General features: G+C 41.4%; 1 protein-coding gene across 1 annotated transcript in view; it reads left to right on the plus strand.

Annotated features, from left to right (window-relative positions):
• Positions 1 to 322: 322 nt before the first annotated feature.
• Positions 323 to 23448, plus strand: part of LOC102848992 (calpain-13-like) — a 96202-nt gene continuing 73076 nt past the window's right edge. Inside the window, exons 1-2 of the mRNA XM_006880680.1 lie at positions 323 to 520; positions 22661 to 22739. Of these exons, the coding sequence (XP_006880742.1) occupies positions 323 to 520; positions 22661 to 22739 (277 nt within the window). The remainder of the gene's footprint in view (positions 521 to 22660; positions 22740 to 23448) is intronic.

Genomic DNA, 23448 nt, shown 5'->3' on the forward strand with positions numbered 1-23448 from the left:
TCATTACATGAACAAATACCTCCATATCCTCTTGTGCACATAAAAGCATAGAGAGAAGCTGGATGGTGCAGTAGATTAAAAGCTGAACTGTGAGTGAGGCTGCCTGAATTCTAGTCCAGCGTTGACGGTCTGTTGGCTATGTCAGCAAGGGAACGATTATGTAGGATCTCAGCTTCTTTGAATGCAAAGGGAGAGGACTTCTGAGTTCCTTTCCAAGGTCACATCTGATGATATAAAAGATCTGATGGCTCACACCTAAACATATCCTTTTTTTTTTCTCTCAACAGAAGGAGAACACCTCACACATCTTGTCAAGCTGGCCATGGCTCATAAGCAAGAACTTCTTGATGAAGCCTCCATTGTGAAATTTAAGGACCAGGACTTTAAATACTTACGAGATCGTTGCTTGAGCAGAGGCCAACTGTTTGAAGATGAGACATTCCCTGCTGTGGCTTCCTCTGTAGGCCACCAGCTGCTTCAGGAGAAAGGCCTTCACAGCCTACAGTGGAAGCGTCCATGGGTGAGTTAGCCCCCAAGGAACACAAACAGCCTGTCATGGCGCCTCCTTCTGGAAAAAAGATGGGTTGACACTTGTCACTCAAGAATGGCCTGAACCAAATGAATGTTGTGTTCATCAGGTCTGTGGAGTCGAATACAACCCACAGCAGCCCTGTGAACATCAAATCGGAACCCTGTCCTATCCTGAGCCATCCTCTTCATCTCTGACATACTTGAACCCATTGCCACAGTCACCATGTCAATCCATCACATGTCTTTCTCTCTTTCATTGACTCTCCACTTTTCCAAGAATGATATCCCTTTCCAAGGACATTACACATGAACCAAACTTACAGGAGAATGAAATTCATCTTTGTCTTTACAACAGTATTATGCCTACTCAGTAGGATAAAAAGACTGTACTAGGAACCAGGAGTTATGGGTTCTCTGCCCTGTCCTAAAAGTGAGTGAGCTGCTAGATTAAATGTCAGGGGTTTCTCATCTGGGAAAAAATGAGAAATCATGAGGATAAAGATTATAGACGTTAATCTTTAGGGTCCCTTTCAGTTCCACAATTGAGTCAATTTGTCAGTTCTCCTTGTCCCTTTTCTCCTATTTGGATGTCATTGTCTTAATTTGCATTCTTTTCTCCTTTCCTGTTACAATTTACTCAAAGGGAAAAGATCATGTCAATCATTTATGCTACAAAGTGAGTTTAAATAATTGCTTTCCCTCTCTAAGCTGTATTTGTGTTCTCAATCTTATAAAGATTTGATCGTCTATAAAAGAATTTCCAACATCAGCTATAAAATTAGCAAAGAATCACAGGTCAACATTTAAACCTTCCTTACTCCTACACCCCACTAACTACCATTTCCAGAAAGGTAAGCCCTGCTGATTCTTTTAGTGCTACCTCAACATGGAAAGGAGCAGTTCTGCTAACCCAAAGGCACAAGGTTCAAATCTACCAGCTTCTTCTCAAGAGAAAGACAAGCTACCTCCTCCCTTGTGATTTACTGGTTCTGAAAACTTGCTGGAGGGTTATCTGTGAGTTGATCCTGGACTGGACCGTCCATAACAATATAACAACAACAATCCCAAAGATTAAGTACTTGGCTGCTAAGTGAAAGTTTGGTGGTTCAAACTCACTTGGGAGTTCAGGAGAGAAAGACTTATTGATTTGCTCCCATAAAGATCATAGCCTAGAAACTTCCATGGGACAGTTCTACTCTGCTCTTTCATAGGGTCACTCTGAGTTGAAAATGTATAGACAGCACCTGAAAATATAATAACAATAAGCTCTAAGAAAAATCACTCAGCTCATTCAACATTTTCATAATCTCATCAGGCTGTTCTTGATGTGAGGGACACATCCTACTTATGCCTTCCCAAAACTGCAGTGGATTTCTAGAGCAAAAGAAGGTTTTATAAGGTCTAGAATGCCAATGGCAATGATATCATTTTTGTAAGCATTGATTAAATGCCAAATATGCTCTATTAAGTGTTTGCCATAAAGCCGTGTCAAGGTATTCAGAAATATCATCTCATGATACATGCTAAGAGCTTATATGTTCATTTTATAGCCAAATTACTTCATGTATTGTTAGTGTAGTTGTGTATCATCAAGTTGGAACCAAAGCATAGCTAACCCCATTGGTGGGTTTTCAGAAGCAGTTATTCGCATGGGAGGAGGCTTCCCATCTTTCTCCAGCAGAGCAGCTGATAGATTTGAACCGTGTATCCTAAAGAAATAAAAGCTGGGACATGAACAGATACACAGATACTCAAATTTGTTGCAGCATAATTCACAACAGCAAAGAGTTAAAAACAACCTAAGTGCCCATCAATAAGGGAATGAATAAAGAAATTACGGTACATTCCCACAATGAAATACTATGTAGCAATGAAAACAATGAAGAATTCATAAAATATTACACAATAAGGATGACTCTAAGGGATATTATGCTGAGTGAAATGAATTTATCACAAAAGGACAAATATAAGACCATTATTATAAAGGGTGAGCAATCTCCTTTCTTGTAATAATTGCATCTGAAAACCCACTGGAAAGTTAGGATGAGTTGGTTCCAGCTCCATAGAACACAACAACAACAATAAAATAAAAAGCTAAGAAGAGATTTATATAAGCAGATGGTATCATATTATAATCAGTATCAGTGGCAAAGTTTAACAGGACAGCAAGTAATAAATGTTGGAGAGGATGTGGCGAGGTAGGAATTCTTATACATTGTTGGTGCGATTGCAAAATGGTACAAGCACTCTGGAAGGCAGTTTGGCGTTTCCTCAAAAAGCTGAACATAGAAATTCCATATGACCTAGCTATTCCCCTGCTTGGAATACACCCCGAGAAAATAAGAACTAAGGCACAAATAGAAACTTGTACACCAATGTTCACAGCAGGGTTATTCATCATGACAAGAACATGGAAACGGCCCAGATGTCCAACCACAATTGAATGGGTTGACAAATTATGGTACATTCATACAATGGAATACTAAACAGGACTTAAGAGCAATGATTTTGTAAATCATTACCTATCTTAGAAGGGGCTGGAGGGCATTATGCTGAGTGAACTAACTCAGTCCCACAAAGACAAATATTGTGCTAAATCATTGTTGTAGAATAAGTAGGAGGATCCAAGGGGGAGGGGGATGGAAACAGAGGGATGAGGATGTGTGAAGCAGGGAGTAGGATTAATCATGGGGTTGTACAATTTGATGGTTGGGGGATGAGAGAAATTGAAAAAAAATGGTATTGTTGAAAAACAATGTATTCAAATTTTCTAAATAAACTAGTATAATAACAAAAAATAGATTTCTATACAGAGAGAACTGCACTAGTATGGTTGCTGGAGGGAGAAAGTAGAAAATTAACAAATAGATTAAAATTTCTTTAATTTTTTTTTCATTTTATCCTGGTTTACATACAAGCGAAGAGAATGACAATATGAAATGAATGGTTGGCCAGACGCTGTGGCTATTACAATTAATGTTATGGAACAAGATGTGCATGATTGAAGAAACAGTATACTTTGTAAATTCTCATTCAAGTCACAATAAAAAAATAGGAAAATATCATAGCTCATATCCAGCTTATTGTAGTGAGGAAAGGGGGAAAAGAACCATGGCTATGACATTATTGCTTTTAAAAAACAACTGTTTAAGCTGTAAACATGTCATTCCACTCTGCCTACGAGAAGGGGTACCCAAGGCGTCTAGCTCTGGAGGTGATTTAAATGGGAAAGACTTTTAACTTTGTGAAAGACAAAAGGAGGCTAAATGGGGACAAATGGGACTTCAAAGTCTGCTTGAAGAAAATCGGAGGGGGGGGGGTGATATGGCCTTCTAGGCTCTACCAGCTAAAGGCAGAACGTGGCTCACATGCCTCTCTCCTTCTCATCCCTACCTCCTAAGGACAGTAGAATCAGAGAATCTGTTTTAAAAAGTTCTGAAGTGTCATATCTTTTCTCTTTGTTATTTTCAAAAGCTCAGACAGATGGAGAAGAGATTGAGATTGTTAACAACGTTAGCTTACTCGGATTTACAATTAACACTTGACACTGTTGTTATTGTTGTTGTTGTTGTTAAGAACTGTCCCCTCATAGACGACTCATAGCGACCCTACAAACGAAAGACCTGAACACTTATATAACTTATATCATTTCTTCAGGTTCAAAGGGTTTCCAGAGGCAAGCTATTTCGGCAGTGGATGCCACTCCTGCTTCCAAGCTTGTTTTAACTGGGAAGCTCCACCAAACACTGTCCACTATGGGTAACAATTATAGCATTTGACATGTCAGTGTCACAGTATTTAGCATCACAGCAATCGCTAGTTACTTCTGTACAGCAAATGGACAAGCCAGTGCTATATTACTTAAAGGAATATTTTAGCAGTCAGGAAATCAAAAGATGAATTTGATTAGGAAAGTCTGCTGTCCAGAGTGCTGAAGAGCAAAGATGTCAGTCCAGAGAGTAAGGTGCACCTGATCCAGGCCATGGTCTTTGCAATTACTTGCTATGCATCAGAGAGCTGGGCAATGACCAAAAATGGCAAAAGAATTGATGCCTTTAAGTTGTGGTGCTAGAGAAGAGTATTAAATACACCATGGACTGCCAAGAGATCAAACAGGTTTGTCCTAGAGACAGTGAAATCAAGTTGCCCTTTGAAAGCAAGAATTTTGAAGCTCTACCTCACATACTTTGGACGTGTTCCCAAAAGGGATCAATCCTTGGAGGAGGAGATTACGCTTGGAAAGGTGGAGGGACAACACAGAAGAGGAAGACCCTGGATGAAATGGATTGACACAGTAACTGAGGTAATAGGGGTAAGTGTATCAGAGACGGTGAGACTGGCTCAGGATAGGACAAGTTCAGAGTTTTTGTGCATAGGGTCACCATGAGTTGCAGGTGGCTCGAGGGCACATAACAGCCACATAACTCTTTTAGAGTGTGATTTTTATTCCTCAACAGGTGCTGGGAAATACGTGTAAGGTGGTAAATATAGTGTGGTAGAAGTCACAACATTCCTATTTAGAAATGGTTGAGAGGGTTTTTTTGTTTTATTTTATTGGGCAGAGGCTATTTTAATATTCATTCCAGCAACATCTCAACTTGTCTTTTGGGGGACAAGGGAAAACTGAAGCAAACAGAAGGTAAATGATTCCCCTAGACCCATGCCAAACACCCAGAATGGTGGCAGGTGAGACCAAATACATTTGACTCCCATTTCTTTCATTCCTACACTTCTTTCAAAATGTTTTATATGGACATATCCTATTTCTCTGTGCCCTTTAACTGGCAGCACTTATATTTGAATAGTATTTTCAGAACTTACATTGTGCCTTCTCCTACTTTGTTTGCTTTCTTTTTTGACAATTTTAAAGGAACATTGACTGAGGTTGAGGTAGATCATGTGACTTGCTCGAGGTGGCTCAGTTAGTGAGAGGAGAGTTTAGGATTTAAATTAAGCTTCGTGTGTTCTACATACGACTTTAGTAAGTGGTGACTGGAGTCTTAAACATTTGCAAGTAGTCATCCAAGGTGCTGTTATTGGTCTTTCTCAGCCTGGAACAAAGTAAAGGGAAATAAGGATGTAGACAAAGAAATAATTAGTCCAAAGGATTAATGGGTCATACAAACATTGATCTCCATGACTTTGAGATCAGAAAAACTATATGGTGCCCAGCCCTCACTGCTGATCACAGGATGATGGTAAAAGGTCCCAAGTAGAGGCATGAAAAGCATGGAACAAACTCAAAACCAGGGAAATGGCTAGGTTAGTTGATCCAGTAGAGACTCATGGAACTGCTGAGACTATGTTCCTTGTTGTGTTAGGTACTGTCAAGTTGAGTACAACTCATAGTGACCTTATGAACAGCTGATCTGAACCCTGCACTGTCCTGTGCTAGCCTCATCATCTGTGATACACTAGAGCCCATTGCTGAAATCACAGTGTCAATGCATCTCATTGGAGATCTTACCCTCCTTCGCTGACACTCCATATTTCCAAGCATGATGTCACTTTCCAAGGAATACTCTCGCCCAGCTACATGTTCAAAGTACTTAAGAAGAAACTCAACCATCCTTGCCCCTAAGAAACACTCTGACACACTTTCCCAAGAACATATCTGATTAATCTTTTGGCAGTACTCTTTTATTCAGTACTTTTTTATTCAGTACTCTTCTCCACAACTCAGAAGCAGCAATTTTTCTTCTGTCATTTTTTTCCTTTTGTCTGATATATTTTACTCTGATGTATTTGGGGACTGAAGTCTCCCTCCACTCTGGAAGTCAGCTAACTGGCGAAATGGCTGGTGTCTCGATGACGGCTCATTTTGGTGACAGTCAGGCAAAGGAAGTTTCTGGGGTCCTTATCTCTGTGTTACTATTCTTTTTGCCCTTCAAAAGTGGGTAGGTGGCCCTGAGCCTTAGACTAAGGGTACATAAGGGTTCAGCCTGCTCCAGGTTGTAAATAAAATCCTGTAGGGCCATTGGGCCTGTTTTTAATTGCTTTTGGTGAAACATTCTTCTAGGTCGTATAGCCCTGGTCTGCCCACTTGCTGTGCAGAGGTAACTCATGGTTGCTGTGAAGCTGAACACTGTAACACTGATGTGTCAAATGAGAGCTCCCAGATTAAAACAAGTTTGGAAGCAGGAGAGGCGTCCACTTCCATAAACAGCTTGCCTCCAGAAACCCTATGAACCCGGAGAAAGGATGAAAGTTATACAAGTGTTCAAGTCTTTCTTTCATAGGGTCGCTGTGAGTCGCCTACAATTCAAGGGCACTTAACAACAACAAGTAATTTATTTACAAAGTTCTAATACATTGTTTTTCATAAAAGATCCTTCATATTTCCCTTATCCCACCCATCCATTGAATTGTGCAACTGGATTCTTAATCATTATGATGCTCTCTGATATGTGGTAGGTGATTGAGAAGACTATGGACTTAATCAGGTGCACCTTATTGTTATTGTTACATGCCGTCAAGTCACCCGAGACTCATAACAGCCTTATATATAACAGCCCTAAACCCTGCTCTATCCTGTGTCAATCTCACTGTCTCTAACACATCTACCCCTTTTACCCTTGTCACTGAATTGATCCATCTCATCGAAGATCTTTCTCTCCTACGCTGTCCCTCCACCCTCTCAAACATGATGTCCCTCTCCAAAGATTGGTCCCTCCTTGCAACATGTCCAAAGTATGTCAGACGAAGCTGCAGAATCCTTGCCTCCAAGGAGCAGCCTGACTTCACCCTCTCTAGGATGAACCTGTTCGCCCTCTTAGCAGTTCATGGTAGATTCACTACTCTCCTCCAAACACCAGAGCTCAAAGGCATCAATTCTCCTTCAATCATTCCTAGTCATTATCTAGCTTTCTGATGCACAGCATGTGATTGTAAAGACCGTGGCCTGTATCAGATGCACCTTAGTCTCCAGCATGACATCGTTGCTCTTCAGTACTTTGGAAAGGTCTCTAACAGCAGACCTTACCATCACAATACATCTTTTAATTTCCTGGCTGCTGGTGCCAAGAGTGTTGATTGTGGAGCCAAGCAAACTAAGGCTGTTAACAATCTCAATTTCTTGATCATCTATCATGATGCTGACAATTGGCCCAGCGGTGAGAATCTTTGTTTTCTTGATATTGAGCCTCAATCCACATTGAAAGATGCAGTCCTTGACTTTCTGTAGCAAGCACTTTAGGTCCTCCTCCGTTTCAGCAAGCAGGATTATGTCATCTGCGTAATGCAGATTGTTGATGAGTCTTCCTCCAATCCTGATGCCACATTTCTCCTCATAGAGCCCAGCCTCCCAGATAATATGTTTTGCATATAAATTGAAAAGGTATGGAGACAGAACACATCCCTGGTGTACGCCCTTCCCAATTTTGAACTATGCAGTGTTTCCTTGCTCTGTTCTTACACCTGCCTCCTGATCCAAGTATAGGTTCTGCATTAGCACGATTGAGTGTCCTGGGATTCCCACTCTTCCCAGAGTTAGCCACAGTTTGTTGTAATTCACACAGTCAAACGCCTTTGCATAATCAATGAAACATAGACATTCCTCTGGTGCTCTACGTTTGCAGCCAAGATCCATCTAACATTAGCTACAATTCCTAGTACCTTGGCTCCTTTTAAATCCAACCTGCACTTCTGGTAGTTCTCTGTCGATGTATTGTTCCAGTCGTTTTTGGATACTCTTCCACAGAATCTTGCTTGCATGTGTTATTAATGATATTGTTTGATAATTTCAACACTCTGTTGGTTCATCTTTCTTCAGAATGGGAAAAAATATAGATATCTTCCAGTCTGTTGGCTAAGTTTATCCTTCAGATTTCTTGACACAACTTGGTGAGCACATCCAGGGCAGCATCTGTTAGTTGAAATATGCCAATTAACATCATTTCATTGTTCTTTGGTATTGCAGAGTGGTTCCCAACAGCAAACTTTCCCAATCCAATATGTCTTCTGTGGCTAAAAGTAGTCAAACAATATACAAGCCGGAAAGATGAAAAGTCTTTCTGTAAACAGTCTAAAAGGGGAACGAACGGGAAGACACTCGTTCTTCAGAATAATCAGCCACATAAAAGGAAAAAAAGCATCTTCCCATATATAAAGCTTGGATGACAGGAATGAGGAGTATAATGGAATTAATGGGAATCTTATGAAGGAAATGGAAAGAATGTGGTTACTTTGTGGGTAAAGATTATTGTCATAAAACAAAATGTGTGTGAATAATCAAATGGAAAACCAGTTTACAAACTTTGGCTCAAATCACAATAAAAAAGAAAAAAATTAACTTCCAAGAAAAGAAAATATTTCCACGTAGGAAGTGCTATGGCACAGCTCTACTCTCTCCTATGGAGTTTGTTTGAGTTGAAATTCACTTGAAAAAGCACTTAGCAACCTGTGCAAAGAGAAATCTTGGGCTGACCTGTTTGCTAAGTGGGATGGTAGAGAAAAAGGCTAATCTACTCACCTCTCAACCCTGGGAGGACCTTGACTGAAGAAGCTTAGAGAAGTGAAGGGAAGAGCCTTGGAAGAAGACCAATGACTAGCTTGGTCCAATTCAAATCATACTGATGAATATAGATACTTATGGACAATAGAACATATCTGCCTTTAGATCTCCTTGACTCATTCAATCCTTACAATAACTCTGACGAGGTACTATAACGAGTTTCCCATTTAAAGACAGGCACTCTGGTGACTTAATGAGTAAAGAGTTATGCTGCTGACCCATTGGTGACTCCTCTCTGGTGGTTCGGATTCACCAGAATCTTCCTCAAGAAAAAGATGGTTATGACCCAGCTATTCCACTGCTTGGAATATATCCTGAGAAAATGAGAACTGAAGCACAAACAGAAACTGGTACACCAACGTTCATAGCAGCTTTATTCACCGTCACAAGAATATGGAAACAGTCCAAATGCCCAATCACTATGGAATGGATAGAGAAATTATGGTACATTCACACAATGGAATACTATGCAGCACATGGGAGCAACGATTGTGTAAATTACTACCTAACTTGGGAGGGACTGGAGAGCATTATGCTAAGTGAAATAATTCAGTCTCATAAATACTGTATAAGGCCATTATTGTAGAATGAGAATGAGGATCCAAGGAGGGAGGGGGAGCTTAATCATAGGGTCACACAATTTGGTGGTGGAGGGAGGGATGGGTAAAGGAATGGGGAAAGATCTGGTGTGACAAACAATGTGTATGGACTTTATGAACGTTGTACGTAAGCCAGAATTAAAATTAAAGAAAATAACAACTAGGAAATATACATTACATTTTATCTTTTATTATGTGATCATACGCGACAATGGAAATAAAATTAATCTTTTTCAAACCTGTAAACTTAAAAAAAGAGAGAGAGAAAGATGATCAGTCTCTTCTCATGTGATTTAAGGCCTCAGAAAACTCACTGAAGGATCAACTATGAGTTGGTTCCAACTTATAACAATGTATTGTTTGTTGTTTTGAAAGATGAGAAGCAGATACGGAATGATATGTTGAAAGTGATATATGACAGATAATCACTAATGTGGCCCCAACAATTCCTTAGGCAATAGTTAATAAGTTACAGCCTTTTCTAGCTAATGGGAAATGCCATGCTCCAAGCAACCGCTGGACCCTATCATGGATATTCTAACTTGAATAATCACCAAGTATGAAGCATTGAAAAATAACTGGGAATCAGGGTAAAGATCAGACCCAGTGTTTGCTGCCATTTGTAGGCAAGTTGTTTCACGTCCCAGAGTTCCCATTTCTCCTTCTTTCTCAGTGTATGGGTCAGTGTGTGTGTGTTTGTCTCTCTCTCTCTTTAGAAAAATCTCAACACTTTTTAACTTTTCAAATTAGGTTCTACAACAGTTTATGACAATTCACTGAGAAAATGGCCAAGTCCTCATCGTTTCTAACCCAAGAAACACTTTTATTAAGTGGTATCTGTGTGCCAGCTTGCCAAACGAAATTTGACACTGAGAGTTATTTCTTTTGTGTGAAATTGTTGTTTAATGGATAGCAATAAATCCCATTTCTCGAGTGTGTACATGTGTCAGCTATGATGCTAAACACGTGGCCTCTCATCCAGTTCCCTGTGGGGTCGATGTCATTGTCCTCATTACATAGCTCAGTGCTGTCTGATAGAACTTTCTCTGACGATGGGAGGATTCTGTACTGTTCAATACAGTTGCTGCTCATCACAGTGGCTATTGATCACTTGAAATGTAGTTAGTGAAATTGAGAGATTTTACCTAATTTAATTTCAATTTTATCTAATTTAAATTAATTTAGATTTAGGGAGCTCTGGTGGCCTCGTTGTAAGAACCTGTGCTGCAATATCGAAAACACACAGTTCGAATCCACCAGTTGGAAGGATAGGCAATCTCCTCCAAAGTGATTAATTCTCTCTGAAAACTGGAGGGTCAGCTATGGGTCAGTTCTGATTCGACAGCACTCACCAACATTTAAATAAACACATATGGTTGGTGGCAACAGTGTTAAATGGCACAGAACTGTAGATGGTAGATTGTCACACAGCACAGTCACCAACCATGTCAGGTTGTTGCTGTTGTTATGCCATCAAGTCAACTACGACTCAGGAACCCTATGCTGAACAGCTCTGAATGCTTCTCTATCTCGAGTCAATCTCACTGTCTCTGAAACACCTGCTCTTATTACCCCAGTTTTGTGTCAATCCACCTCATGTTGGGTCATCTTTTCCTGCACTGTCCTTTGACCCTTCCAAGGGTGATCTTCTTCTCCAAGGACTGGTCCCGCCTGGCTACATGCCTAAAGTATGTGAGACAGGGCTTCAAAATCCTTGCCTCCAAGAAGTAGCTTGATTACACCTTCTCCTGGACAAACTTGTTAGTTTTCTTGACAGTACACAGTATGTTCAAAACTCTTCTCCAGCACCGCAACTCAAAGGAATCAATTCTTCTCCTGTCATTCTTGGTCATCAGCTCTCTGCTGCATAGCAAGCAATTGCAAAGACCATAGCTTGGATTAGGAGCACCTTAGTCTCTATGCTAACATCTTTGCTCTCAGTACTCTGGAGAGGTCTCTGACAGCAGATTTTTTCCAACACAATTCATCTTTTCATTTCCTGACTGCTGGTGTTATTTCTGGAACTAAGTAAGCTGAAATTGTTAACAACTTCAATCTCTTCTCCATCTAGCATAATGGTGCCAATTGGCCCAAGGGCGAGAATCTTCAATTTCTTGATTTTCAGCTTCAGTCCATATTGCAAATATAGTCCTTGACCCTCTACAGAGGTGATGGGGAGACTGGGGAGCCAACATCTAATTGATTACTTTGGCAATGGGAAGTATAGTTAGTTCATCTGTTCCTCTGAGTAAAATGCTTGTCTGTCAGATATTGCTATAAATTTAAACATCTAAATTAAGGCAGACTAGAAAAAAGATTGGCCATCCATTTCTGAAACAACAGGCCCTCAAGAACTCCATACATAATAGAGCACACTTAAATTAGACTAGCAGATAGGACAACTGAGGCTGAGCCCTCCAGGTGACAAACATAAAGGAAGAGGAACAATTGCAAGCAGACACTAGGCATTGGAACATGGAATGGGAGAAGCATGAAGGTAGGTAAATTGGATATTGTTAGGAGAAAAATGGAACACACAAATATTGACATACTAGACATTGGTGAAATGAGATGGATTGGCATGTGATATTTTGAATCAGTCAATCATATGCCAGAAATGAAAAGGCAAGGAAAAATTGGGTCACATTAATAGTTAAAAAGACCATTTCCAGATCCACCTTGAAATATAATGTTGTGAGTGACAGGATGATATCCATATGCATACAAGGAGCCCCTGTCAATGCCATCATCATTCAAATACATGCACCGACAATCAAAGCCAAAGAGGAGGAAATAAAAGATTCCTACCAACTTTTGCAGTCAAAATGTATCAAACATGTAACCAAGATGCACTAATAATAATGGTTGGCTGGAATGCAAAAGCTGGAACTGGAAAAGAAGGATCAGTAACTAGAAAACATGGGCTTGGTGACAACACAGAGGCTGAAGATAACATGATAGAATTTTATACAGTCAATGACTTAGTCAATGAAAATGCCTTTTATAAGAAACATAATTTGTGACTATGTGCATAGACCTCACCTGATGATCTACACAGGAATCAGATTGACTATATCTCTGGGAAGACTCACTGGAGACACTCAATATCAGCTGTGAAAACTAAGCTAGGTGCTGACTGTGAAACAGGCCATCAACTACTCATATGCAAGTTCAAACTGAAGCCAAAGGAAATGAAATCAAATCCACAAGAACCAAAATTTGACCTTGAGTCTAAGCCACCTGAATTTAAAAACCGTCTCAGGAACAGATCTGAGGCTCTGAACACTAATGAGTGAAGGCCAGATAAGTTGTGAAAGGATATCAAGAATATTATCCATGAAGAATGCATGAGGTCATTACAAGGAAAAAGGAGGAAAAGACTGCAATGGATTTTGAAAGAGACACTGACTATTGCACTACAGCGCCAAGATGCCAAAACAAAGGGAAGAAATCAAGAAGTTAAGGAGCTGAACAAAGATATCAAAGTGCAGCTCCAGAAGACAAAGCCAAGTATTATAATGAAATGTGCAAAGTGCAAGAGTCAGAATGTCAAAAGTGTTGAACTCGCTTAGTATTTCTTTAGCTAAAGGAACTGAAGAACAAATTCAAACCTTGAGTTGCAACGCTTAAGGATGCTATGAGCAAAATCTTGAATGATCCAGAAAGTATCAAAAGAAGATGAAAGGAATGCACAGAGTCACTGTATCACAAAAATAACTGGCTGACACAGAAGTATTTCATGAAACAACTTATGCTCAAGAGGTAATGGTGATGAAGGAGGAAGTTTAAGCTGCTCTGAAGGAAATGGCAAAAAACAAGTGCAGCACTTGACACTATTGGATTTAACCAAATCCTTTCTTCTTCTGAAAGGATAATTCACTAGAATAGGACCTTGTGGGGGGAGACTGAGAAAGATGGGATAAATAATGTATACTGCATTGAAACAGATGAGGGAGAAAACTGTTTAAAAAGGATATGTGATTAGGTATTATTGTCATGATAGGAGTCTCAAACAAAGCCTGCATAGTGGAGTGGACCTGGGGGAAGGGAATTGTAAAACAATGAAAGAATTTTTCTTTTACTTTTCAAAGAGAAGAATGTACTGGGCGGAAAGAGGGGTGGGCAGGGAGAAAAGTGCAACAATGAATGAATGGAAATCCAAAGTGTCTGTAAATTTTCATTAAAATTAATAATAATTTTTAAAAGGGGAATAAAAGAATAGGACCTTGTTAAACAAATGCATTCTTCAGAATAAGTAGATGAATAAAGAGGAAATAAGGGTCCTGAGTAGTTAGACTATAAAGATGGACTGTAAGGCAGAAGATAAACATGGAGACAGAAGCTGACTGTGCCAACAGCCAGACACTATGGAGCCAAAGAACTTTGATGCCAATAAATCAAAGTTTAAAGTAAAAATAGAAAAGGAAGTAGGTTCTGCCACCTGGCTGAGTGTAGATTATCAGCAGCCCTAACAGAAGGGGGCTGTGTCCGAATGCTAAGATGCTACCCCTTCTAATCAAGGGTAGTGCACGGTCAGGGAGCTAGGCAGCCCTGGAGCAGAACACAAGCATCACTGTTTAACATCTGCAATAGGAGGTCACATTAGAGAGTCACTTTCACAATGATTGAGCCTGTACTGCATCAGAGAGGTCACTTGCTAGGAGTTCAGAGGCTCCTGCCTTACATGAGCTTTTGGCATACCTGATAGACAGAGATTACCCAAAATGTTTTGAGAAAAGGTCCTGTGATCCAGAAATAAATGAATAAGCCTGTTTAATTAGATGATTGCTGCTGGCTTTCTTCGGTACAGATGGCTGTTTCCGAGGCTTCAAAGGCCCAGACCACCTTCCAGAATCTGAAAGTGGTGGTGCTGAGATGCCCCTGTCTGCTGGTGGGGCTCAGCAGGGAGAAGTAGGCACCATGGAGGGAGTTGTCCAATTCAGATTCCACTTCTGGAGTGGAGCCACGCTCTCCGCCTCTCTGAATCTGCTTACTCACCTTGATTGGGCATCAGAATCTCTAGAGACACTTTGTAAATCCTCAGTCTCCGCGATCCCTGACTTACCACACCAAAGCTGTGAGAGGCGGGTGCAGCAGGCAACCTGTTTGCAGAATTCCTGGCTGATTACAAGGAAGTGGAGGCTTGATTTGGGGCTGACAGCCTGAATCTGACCCAGAATCTTATCACAGGCCTTGGCAGGGCCGGCTGGGCTGGCAAGAGGTGATCTGCCCTGAGCCAGGTTGCTGCCCTCCTCCCAGTCATCTGTGGCTACCGGCTCTGTGGCCTTTGTCTCAGTAATGAGTCTGGCAGGGAAAAAATGCTTCTGGCTGTAATTTCTCTCTCTTTGTATTTTCCATTTTGGGGGGCTTAACCAGCATCCCTTTACAGTCAAGGGTGTTGTTGTTGCTGTTATGTGCCATTGAGTTACTTGCGACTCATAGCGACTCTATGTACAACAGTGCTGAACCCTGATCCTGAGCTAATCTCACCATCTCTGACACGCCTACCCCCATCATCCCAGTCACTGAGTCAGTTCTTCTCATCGACGGACTTCCTTTCCTGTGCTGTCTCTCCACCCTCCCAAAACTGACGTCTCTCTCCAAGGACTGGTCTCTCCTTGCAACATGTCCAAAATATGTCAGACAAAGCTTCAGAATCCTTGCCTCCAAGGAGCAGTCTGGTTTTACCCTCTCCATGATGAACCTGTTTATTCTCCTGCAAGTCCATGGTATATTCAATACTCTTCTCCAACACCACAGCTCAAAGGTATTAATTCTCTTATCCTCCATTGTCATTGTCCAGCTTTCTGGCTCAAGAGGACCACCTTAGTCTCCAGACTGACATTGTTGCTCTTCAGTAAAAAATAAAGAGTTTACTCTCAAAAACACTCATGAGAGAAAGGAGGCACACATGTTGGTGGTTTGTTTTGCTTGAATTTGGATCAATTTTGATGCAAATGATTCCACGTTTCCTCATAAGTTTGTTGTAGTTAAGATCATTACTATGTAATGATCATTGCTAAGGTATCTTAGTTGATAATTATGGATTTCTGATGGCCTAGTGGGAAGAAGTTTCATTGCCAAGTCAAAGGTGGCTCAAATCTATTAGTGCTTTTAGAAGAAATCTTTCCCTGTTTAATCTACAGCCTCTGAAAGCTCACAGCAGCGTAAGCAATGAGTAAATTCCAACTTGACAGCAATGGAGAGGCTGAGTGGAGTTGTTTAAAATTAGGTTAAGTTTTACTTTTTTGACTTTCACTTTATTGATAAATTTTTACATTAATTATACTGAGAAATTTGAAAAAGTTGTTACATGTTCGTCATATACTTTCATAACATTTACTGAAATGGTGAAAGTTGTCCTCCTCTGGGTGCAATTTTCTATTACTCACTTACCCATTCTCATTGCCATAAAATTGGAACCAACTCATAGCTGCCCCTCCAATGGTTTTCCGAGGTTGTAAGTCTTGAGAGGAGATTGATCATGTTCCTCCTACAGCGCTGCTGGAGGGTTGGAACTGCCAGAGCCTCGCAGCTATTAGATCAGTAGCGCAACTCCTAACAGACTATGTCATCAAAGCTCCTTATTTTTTCTTATTAGACTTGCTGATAAGAAACCAACCTTGCATTCAGCCTTTCTATCAGAGTTCTCTCTGGTTTGATAACCTACTGAGGACTTGCATTTCCACTTCAAATGTCTTCAATCAGAATTTACATATTTAATATGATTTTACTGTACATAAAAGCCACATGGAAATCTTGTTAAAAGATGTATCCTATTTCAGTATGTTGGCATGGTGATTAAAAGAGTGTGACTGCAAACTGAATGGTCAGCTGTCCCCACACATTAGCTGTTCCTTGGGAAAGATGTAGACGTCTGCTTCTGTAAATATTTGCAGCCTTGGACACACTGTGGGTCACTTCAGCTCTTCCAACAGAGTTAACTGTGAGTTCAAATCTACAAACAGTAGAGCATTTTAGTGGTGAGAATGCAAATTGTCAGGCAGAGGCTGAACCCTGCATGGCCGTAGTGGATTAGTCTCATGTTACTTGTTGATTTACAGGATATTTTATTTACCATTTAGGTGTTTCCTTAAGGGAAACCAATTTGTCATATACGTACACATCCACTCAAATTAGATAACAAAACTGTGCAGACTTCTTTTCGGTAGCCTACTGGGCTCTATGAGGAGAAGTGTGTCATCAGGATTGGAGGAAGACTCATCAACAATCTGCATTATGCAGGTGATGCAACTCTGCTTGCTGAAACTGAGGAAGATCTGAAGTGCTTACTGTGGAAGGTCAAGGATTGCAGCCTTCAATATGGATTGAAGCTCAACATCTGGAAAACAAAGATTCTCACCACTGGGCTGATTGGCAGCACCATGATAGATGGTAAAGATATTGAGATTATTAACAACTTAATTTACTTGGCTCCACAATCAACACTCTTGGCACCAGCAGCCATGAACTTAAAAGATAAATTGCATTGGGAAAGCCTGCTGTCAGAGACCTCTCCAAAGTAATGAAGAGCAATGATGTCATTCTGGAGACTAAGGTGCACCTGTATTTTTCAATCACTTGCTATGCATCAGAGAGTTGGACAATGACTAGGAAGGATAGAAGGAGAGTTGATGCCTTTGAGCTGTGATTTGGAGAAGAGTGTTGAACATACAATAGACTGCTAAAAGAACAAACAGGTTCATCTTGGAGAAGGTGAAGCCAGGATGCTCCTTGGAGGCAAGGATTCTGAGGCTTGGTCTGACATACTTTAAGCATGTTGCAAGAAGGGACCAGTCATTGGAGAGGGACATTATGCTTGGGAGGGTGGAGGGACAGCACAAGAGAGGAAGACCTTCTATGAGATGGATTGATTCAGTGACTGGCGTAATGGGGGTAGGTGTGTTGGAGACAATGAGATTGGCACAGGATACAGCAGAATTTAGAGCTGTTGTACACAGGATTGCTATGAGTCACAGGTGACTCAACAGAACATAACAACAACAATGGGGCAAGAGGTTGTACTGTCAATCCAATAGACAGTATCACGATAGATGGAGAAGAGATTGAAAAGCTATCAACAGTTTCATTTTGCTTGGATCCACAATTAAAACTCTCAGTACCAGCAGTCAGGAAATAAGGAAATGCATTGAACTGGGAAAATCTGCAGTTAGGGACATTTCCAAATTAATGATGAGTAATGATATCAGTTTCAGGACTAAGGTGTGTCTGATTCAGGCCTTGGCTTTTCCAATCACTTACTATATATTTGAGAGCTAGACAATGACTAAAGATGGCAGAAGAAGAATTGACACCTTTGAACCGTGGTGTTGGAGAAGAATATTGAACATCCCATGGACAGCCAAGAGAACAAATAGAAATGTCTAGGAAACAGTACAAGTGAACTGCTCTTTGGAGGCAAGAATGATGAGGCTTCACCTCACAAACTTTGGACATGTTGCTAGGAGGTGCTATTTCTTAAAAGGAGACGTGATGTTGGGAAGGGTGGAGGGTCCATGAAGGAAAGGAAGACCCTCAACCAGGTGGATTGGCATGGTGATGCCCACAATGGGCTCTTGTGTGTCAGGAAGTGTGAGGATGGCAAAGAATGGGACGGGGTTCAGATCTTTGTTCATAGGATTGTTATGAGTCATACTTGATTCAACAGCACCTAGTAACAACAATGACTGGGTAAGGGGTTGTGCTGTCAATCCAAAGAGAGATGGTTCAAATCCATGAACTGTCTGATGGGAGAAAGATGGGGAAACCCCTCCAGTGAGATTTACAGCCTCTGAAAATCCACAGAACGTTAGGAAGGAGTCAATTTCAACTTGACAGAAACCAGTTGAGTTTTGTTTGCAACTGTAATGATGAAAAAATTGTCTGTTATTTGAGAGTTTTTGAGAATTCAGCAAGAAAATCTTTAGAAGGCTTTGAGATATTTACAATAATATTCAGAAGTTGTTAGTCTTTTATATGACTTACCACTGTGATTCACATTTTACCACACTTCCTAAACAACACTCCTTTGGAAACTCTATGAACTTTAAGAAACAATAATAGTTTTAGAAAGGCTTCAGATCTTTTATTCATAAGAGTCGTACTTGACTCAATGTCAAGCAACAACAATTTTTTTGTCAAAAAATCATTATTTTTAAATTGATTACCACAGAAATGTACTATACTGCTAAACCTCATTTTTGTGCTTCGTTTCCATTATTTTCCAAAGTTTGGTCCATAAAAAATTTTTAAGAGAAAATCAAACCCGCCAAGCAACCTCTTCATAAAGCAGAATCTATGAAGATCATAACAAGGACTTTCTGAAGCTGTAAATCTTGGTGAGAGCATACTGTTCATACTTCCCTTGAAGAACATTTAGTGAGTTCAAAGTACCGACCTTTCAGTTAACAACTCAATACTTAACCTACCAAACTAGCAGGGACACCTTGGGAGTCTACCTACTAAATAGCATAATTTGCTTGTTTTGTCAATTCTGGGGTTTTACAATATGCTTTTGTTTCGAATTCTCTAATTGGTTCCACAGTTAACACTCTTGGCACCAACAGTCAGGAAATAAAAAAAATGAATTGTGTTTGGGAAATCTGCTGTCAGGGACCTCTTCAGAGTGCTAAAGAGCAACTATATCAGTCTAGAGACTAAGGTGTGTCTGATCTAGGCCACAGACTTCACAATTACTTACTCTGCATCAGAGAGCTGGACAATGAATAAGGATGAAAGAAGAAGAATTGATGCCTTTGAGTTGTGGTGCTAGAGGAGAGCATTGAACATACCATGGACTACTAGGAGAACAAACAGGTTTGTTCTGGAAGGGGTGTATCCAAGCTGATCCTTGGAGGAATGGATTTTGAAGCTCCATCTCACGTACTTTGGGCACATGGCCAGGAGGGACCAGTCCTTGAAGAAGGACATCATGCTTGGAAGTGAGGAGGGACAGTGCAGGAGAGGAAGACCCTGGATTGACATGGTGACTGGGGGGTCACGGGGGTGGGTATGTCTTGGCTCAGGACAGGGCAGGATTCAAAGCTATTCGGCAGGGGGTTACTATGAGTCGTAGGCTACTTGATGGCACATAACAACAACAATTATTTTCTTTATCATTTCCATCCTATTTCTGTGAGAGGGAGTTATGGTAGTAGAGGCTGTAGGGAGCAGTGCTGCCAACCCAAAGGTGCACTTCTCTGGTGGTTCGAATCCACTAGCAGTTCAGTGGGGAAAAGATATGCTATCCACTTCAGCATGATTTACAGCCTCAGGGAGCTCACTGGAGGGTGTGCTATGAGTCTGTTTCAATGTGACAGCAATGTGTTGTTTCATGGATTTAAGCTTTGTGTATGCCTGCATCTTTTTTTACTTTTTAACATCCATGAGTTGACTGTTAATTCATGTTTTTACTCAATAATTAATAAATTTGAAGCTGAGCTCGTCTATGAGTCTGGCCTGTTTCATTTTGAGAATTTTACCGAAGAAAGAAATCAATATTTATTGAACAGACACATTCAATAGAGGCTGTGCTAAGTATTGCACATCCTCCTCCGTTTATAAAGAAGAAGGAATCCTCCTGGTTCTCAAGGCTGTAGGGAGGCCAGCAAGAGATAATCTGTGAGCAAAGTGCCCAGCCCGTCCTGAAGTTTCCTCCAACAGCAGCTAATGGTTTTGATGACTTTATCACTGATTTTTCTCAGTGGGCCCCATATGGTCCCCATTTCACACATGAGAAAACTGAGGTTCAGCCAAATTAAGGGATTTGCTCAGAGTCACCCAAAGAGAAAAATCAGAGCAAGATTCCACACTTGGTCTGTCTGGACTGATTTCTCGGGCACACCCACCCCTCCTCTGCCATTGACTACAGAGTGGCCTATGAAGGGACAGGACAAAGGCAAGCTGTGCCTTCAGGCCAGGAAACAAGCCAGCTTGTGTTTGCTCCCAATCGGAAGTGCCCAGTGGCCTCCACCTTCTTTGATCACGGTGAGTTGGAACAGCTTATTCAAAGTGGGCTCTCTTTCAGACTCTCATTTCCTTTTTCGAGCAGAAAGAGAGAAGCCATCAGAGGCGATAAAAGTGTCCCAAGTTGGCTCAAAACTGGGAGAGCAGCTCCCTCCATGACCTGCTCACCATGGCTGGAATTCCTCAGGGCATTTTTCTTCTGGTTTGTTTCCATTGAGAGAGTTCGAGGTTCTGCATCACCTTGACTCCCAAAAGGAGATCAGGCATGGTGCCTCCCATGTTCCATCACCCAGAGGTCCTAGGCTTGTCCTGAGAGCACTGTCCCCCGACCCTGACCACCGGCCAGGGTCAGTTCTCCATGGAGAAGGCCGTGAAGGGGACTGTAATGATATGATTAGCCCTTCCCTGGACTTTTATGCTTGCATATATGCATGCCTTTATCTGTTTCTATATGTGGCTCTCACCAGGAAACTTTGGCCATTTATGAAGGGCTGGCAGATTTTACAAGGTATGTGATGCTTTGCATTAATGGCTGTTGAGAAAAGGGATCCATTTTCACTTTGCAGCCATGCTTTCTGTGGACTTACTTGTCAGTGAGAAAAGAAATGACACAGGAACAATTATAAAAGTATGCAAACTTCTACTACAGAAACCTAGGAAGAGTTGCACAGAGAGGACATTTCAAAAGGACCCAGAGGATAGTCCTGGGATTGCTGGCAGGGGAAATACAGAAAAGGCTGACTGCAATGGGGAACGAGCCAGATCTTTGACCTAATGACTCCCAAAATCACCACACATATGTCTTGGGATCCTCAATCAGGATCTCTCACAAGCCTCACATCTCCTGAGAGTTTCCAAGATCCTCCCTAGATGTCACAGCACTGCAAACTCCACTGTTGTTGTTGTTGTTGTTGTTGTTGTTTACAGTTAAGTCAGAACCGACACATAGCAAACCCTCCGGCAGGTTTTCAGAGGCAGTTAATCACAAGAAAGGAGATTGCCCATCCTTCTCCCACTGAGCAGCTGGTGGCCTGGAACTGAGTGCCTTCAGGATTGCAGTGCAGCTTCTTGCCACTAGGCCACCAGAGCTCCCACAAACTCCAATAGCAATGCCTTCTCTATGCAAAGCAAGGGTGATGACTTCATCTTCTATAATTGGTCTGAGAGTAACCAGCAGAAAGGGCAAAGATCACCATCTCATACCTGCAATGTCTGGAGGTGAACCTGGAGTCGAGAGCACCTAAGCTGCCTCATGAGAGATGACATTTCAGAAGAAAAGCTTTGTTATTCTGAAAAAAGTTCCCTGTAATAAAGATATCTCTTTTCGGTTTTTTATTATAACCTCTTAATAAAAGGCTGGCTTGCTGGAACTGAAATTCCTGACTGTTCAATCAGGCTGTTCTTATTTATCACTTTGTGTAATTTGCTCATGTGTTTATTGCCTGCCTTGTCAGTTATGAATGTGCCTCTTTGACACCTGGCACCTCCTGATAGCGCTTGAACCTAAAGACTGAGGGGAACATTGCTAACTGACATTTTAAGCAGCTGCTTAAGAATTACAGGGAGCTCTGGTGGCCTAGTGGCAAGAAGCTGTACTGCAATCCGGAAGGCACACAGTTCGAGGCCACCAGCTGCTCTGTGGGAGAAGGATGGGCAGTCTCCTCCCAGGCGATTAACTGCCTCTGAAAATGGGCCAGAGGGTCAGCTATGGGTCAGTTCCAACTCTATAGTACACAACAACAACAACTTAAGAATTAATGCAGGAAGCTTTGGTTGCCTGGAGCACAAAGAGTTGCACTGTCAACACAAAGGCAAGTGGTTCAAATCCACTAACTGATCTATGGAAGAAAATGGGCAATCTCCTCCCACGTGTGAGTTACCGCCTCTGAAAACCCACTAGAGGGTCAAGCCTGACTCCACAGCAATGAGTTTGAGTTATAAGGATTAACCTCTGTGACTCAAAAAACAAAGTGAATGATATCTTAGGTCCTACACTGGACTCAAAGGAATAGAAGACACTCACTCATCATTTTCTTTTTTCCTCTTTCCTAAGGAGATGAGCTCATCAAGGGCTCCCCCTTACTTTATCGTGGAAGGCGCAAGCAGATTTGACATCCAACAAGGAGAAGCAGGTGAGAACAGGAAATCTCTCCCAGCCATGGGTCAGGGCTGGCCACCCCAAGTCACCCCCCTGGATAGAAAGATGAGAGGGTGCTTACCCAGATTCCCAGAGCTTCTGAAGTCCCACCTCTTCCTGCCACTGTGGCTCACTCCTACATGCCTACAGCATACAAGCTGGCTACTCATGCCTGGGGTCCCCCCACCTCAGCAGTAGGTGAGAAGTTATTGAGGAGAGATAGAGAATGGCCACAGAGTGTGTGATCTGAGCTTTGAGTAGGAGAAGCGTCAGCTACTGGAAGATAGAAAGTAAAGTGAGTCTATGAAACAGATATACATATAATTTTTTAAGTTTTTGCAGAGACTGTGCTAGATGTTTGCACATGCTCCGGTTGTTTAGTGGTAAGGAATTGTGTTCCACGTTGTGTGGCATGTGGCTTGAATCCACCAGCTGCTTCATATGAGAAAAGTGGACAATCTCCTTCCATGGCACTGAAAACCTGCTGGAGGCACAATAATGAGTTGGTTCCAACTCAAGGGTAGCGAGCAACACAATCATCCATTCCTTAGTAGTTCTGGTGGCTTAGTGGGAAGAAGGAGTTGCACGGTCCACCCAGTGGCAGGCAGTTCAAATCCATCAGCTGTTCTGTGGGAGATAAATGGACAATCTTCTCCTCTGAGATGTATAGCATCAGAAAATCTGCCAGAGGGGCATCTATGACT

Source organism: Elephantulus edwardii, unplaced genomic scaffold (assembly GCF_000299155.1).
Source record: "Elephantulus edwardii isolate Elephantulus edwardi_28Jun2011 unplaced genomic scaffold, EleEdw1.0 scaffold00009, whole genome shotgun sequence".
Lineage (NCBI taxonomy): Eukaryota > Metazoa > Chordata > Mammalia > Macroscelidea > Macroscelididae > Elephantulus > Elephantulus edwardii.